The 2,500-nt window shown below is 43.8% G+C and overlaps 1 protein-coding gene across 2 annotated transcripts in view; it reads left to right on the plus strand.

The window, feature by feature from the left end:
* The window catches only part of LOC143031143 (uncharacterized), a 39,929-nt gene that overhangs the window by 36,976 nt on the left and 453 nt on the right, over positions 1-2,500 (plus strand). For both annotated transcript variants that reach the window (XM_076194637.1, XM_076194636.1), the window contains exon 4: positions 1-2,500. This exon is cut by the window's left edge and continues 529 nt beyond it; it is cut by the window's right edge. In XM_076194637.1, the coding sequence (XP_076050752.1) occupies positions 1-387 (387 nt within the window). In that variant the 3' untranslated portion in view covers positions 388-2,500.

Below are 2,500 nucleotides of genomic sequence, written 5' to 3' on the forward strand. Positions count from 1 at the left end.
ACCTCCTCCTCCACCTCCTCCTCCTCCTGCGCCCCTCGGCTGATGGCTCCGACGGCGGTGTATGGGTCATCCTCGGGAGGCTCGCCCTACTACCCGGGAGCGTCTCCTCAGCCTAACGGGAATGTCTCCCCAGACCTCATTATTCCCGACGGAGGAGTACATCCTTCTACAGGAGGATCGGCCGGGGGCTCCCCCGTGGGCCCGTCCCCCGGGTCCCCCGTGCCGGACTTCGTCGAGCTCCAGCCTCGACCTAAGGAGGAACCTCTCAGTAAGACTTCGTCAGGAGGTCCGGGCCCTTCGGTCAACCCGTTCTTGCCGCAGAATTTGTGTTACGCGGCGCAGTCCTATCCGTATAATTATCCTTACTCTTACGCCATGTGGCACTGAGGCCATGGCACGCCAAGGGCGTGCCATGGCACAAAGGGGGGTGGAGAGAACCTCCTCTCACTCCCTCCCTCCCTCACTCACTCACTCAAAAGACCGCGATCTCGCCAGTTCGCGAATTTTCTGTTTCGCGAATTTCATCGTTCGCGAATTTTTTTAATTCGCGAGTTCGGGTTGGAGGAAGAGGAGGAGGAGGAGGAAAAAGAAGGCATCTGACTTCAGGAGTTTCAGTGTCTTTCAGGAAATTTCAGAATCCTTTCTTTGCTCACAACGCGTTGCCTTTATATACACACACATACACATATATGATACGGACATTTCAACTCATTTTCACGGTCATTAGTATTCGTTTGACCGAATCCCAACACACATGGCGGCGTCCAGACTTACCAAACATTCCGATAGATTGGCAATCCCCCACTTTAGTTAGTGCGCGTCCCACCGAATAACTGTGAAATCCATTTTAATGCCTTTCGTATTCGTATTCGTTCGAACGAACCCGATTGATGGTTACCACTATATGTATTAAATACGTACACATATGTACACACACGCACATGTGCACATAAACGCACACATGCGCACACACAGGCACGCACATACGAAAGCACATGTAAACACACTTGAACGCATACGTACATGTAAACAAACACGGTAAACATGGCTGGGTGTACATGTGTACATGTATGTACGTGCACATGTATGTATGTGAGCGTGTGTACGTATGTGTACGTGTGAACTAAACGATCTTTGAGTACCGTACAAGATAACTTGACCCCGTGACCTTATCTCGGGTCAAAATCCCCACAAAGGTCACGTTCAGGTCAATCTAAGGTCAGACTGGCAGATCCAAGATGGACAAAGAATAAAATAAATAAGTAAAAAAATGAATAAAAAAAAAAAAATTAAGTTCCGGGGCTGCTCTAAGCGTCAGGTCACTGCCGGGTCACCGCTAGGTCAAAGGTCACCGTGGTGGAGGAGTTTGGTAGGGCGAGATGACGTCACGCTATGCCCTCGCTTCTCCCACCTTGAGAAAATATTGCTCAAGAAATTTGAGATCGCGTCTACCTCCTCCTCCTCCTCCTCCTCTTCCTCCTCCTCCTCCATATTCTCGCAAGAATAAACAGGACCAGTCTCAAGTAGGATCATCGAGGGTGACCTTCGAGGAAGAAGAGGAGGAGGAAGAAGAAGAGGAGGAGGAGAGGAAGAAAGTAGAGAAGACAGGAGAGAAGAGAGAGGGAGAGAGAGAGAAGAGAGAGAGAGAGAGAGAGAGAGAGAGAGAGAGAGAAGGTAGAGGGAAGAGGGTGACAGAGAGAGAGAGAGAGAAAGGAGAGGGAAGAGGGAGACAGAGAGAAGAGAGAGAGAGAGAGAGAGAGAGAGAAGAGAGGAAGAGAAATGTAAAAAGAGAAATATTAAAGAATTTAAGGAAACGGTAATTGGAACAAATGTACAAGATAAACGAACCAGATAGTTAAGAATTAATTAAAAAAAAAATATAATGATAAGTGTAGTGATTAAGATCAAAGAAAATGGAACGATCTCAAAGAAAATGTGATGCGTTTCTCTGACATCACGGAATAAGTGAGAAAATGGGATTTTTTTTTTTATTATTTTCATTTTTCTTTTATATTACATATATCTACTTAGAAAAAAAAATAGTGCGTATTTTCAGTGCGTAGTATATTATACACATATATATGACAAACATAAATACACAGTACAAAAAACAGAACAGGCTAAAATAATGATAAATAAATAAATGGATAACTGAAGTGAATAATGTGTGATTTTACATGTGCCATTTCACAAATTTAAGTTCCAAAGACTTAAGAAACTATATTAAGTTTCTAAAACGGGCGATACTATGGCCCGAGCGTGGGTGGCCAGTGTCGTCTTAGACTCTACTATGAATCGAAACGTCGTTTGGTGCCTTTTGATATTTCGTAGGTAATCCTAAGCATATTGTACTTAATTTAGATGTCTAGGTATTCTGTATGTTATAAGTATTTATGTTTTTTCTTAAGTTTATTAGAAAACGATCAAAATTATGTTAAGAGTTGAAGTACTAATACTAACAGTGATGGTCATTTACTATTATAATTTATGACGTCATTGT

The sequence above is a fragment of the Oratosquilla oratoria genome, chromosome 12, assembly GCF_046742065.1.
Source record: "Oratosquilla oratoria isolate Oo_2021 chromosome 12, ASM4674206v1, whole genome shotgun sequence".
In the NCBI taxonomy this organism is placed as follows: domain Eukaryota; kingdom Metazoa; phylum Arthropoda; class Malacostraca; order Stomatopoda; family Squillidae; genus Oratosquilla; species Oratosquilla oratoria.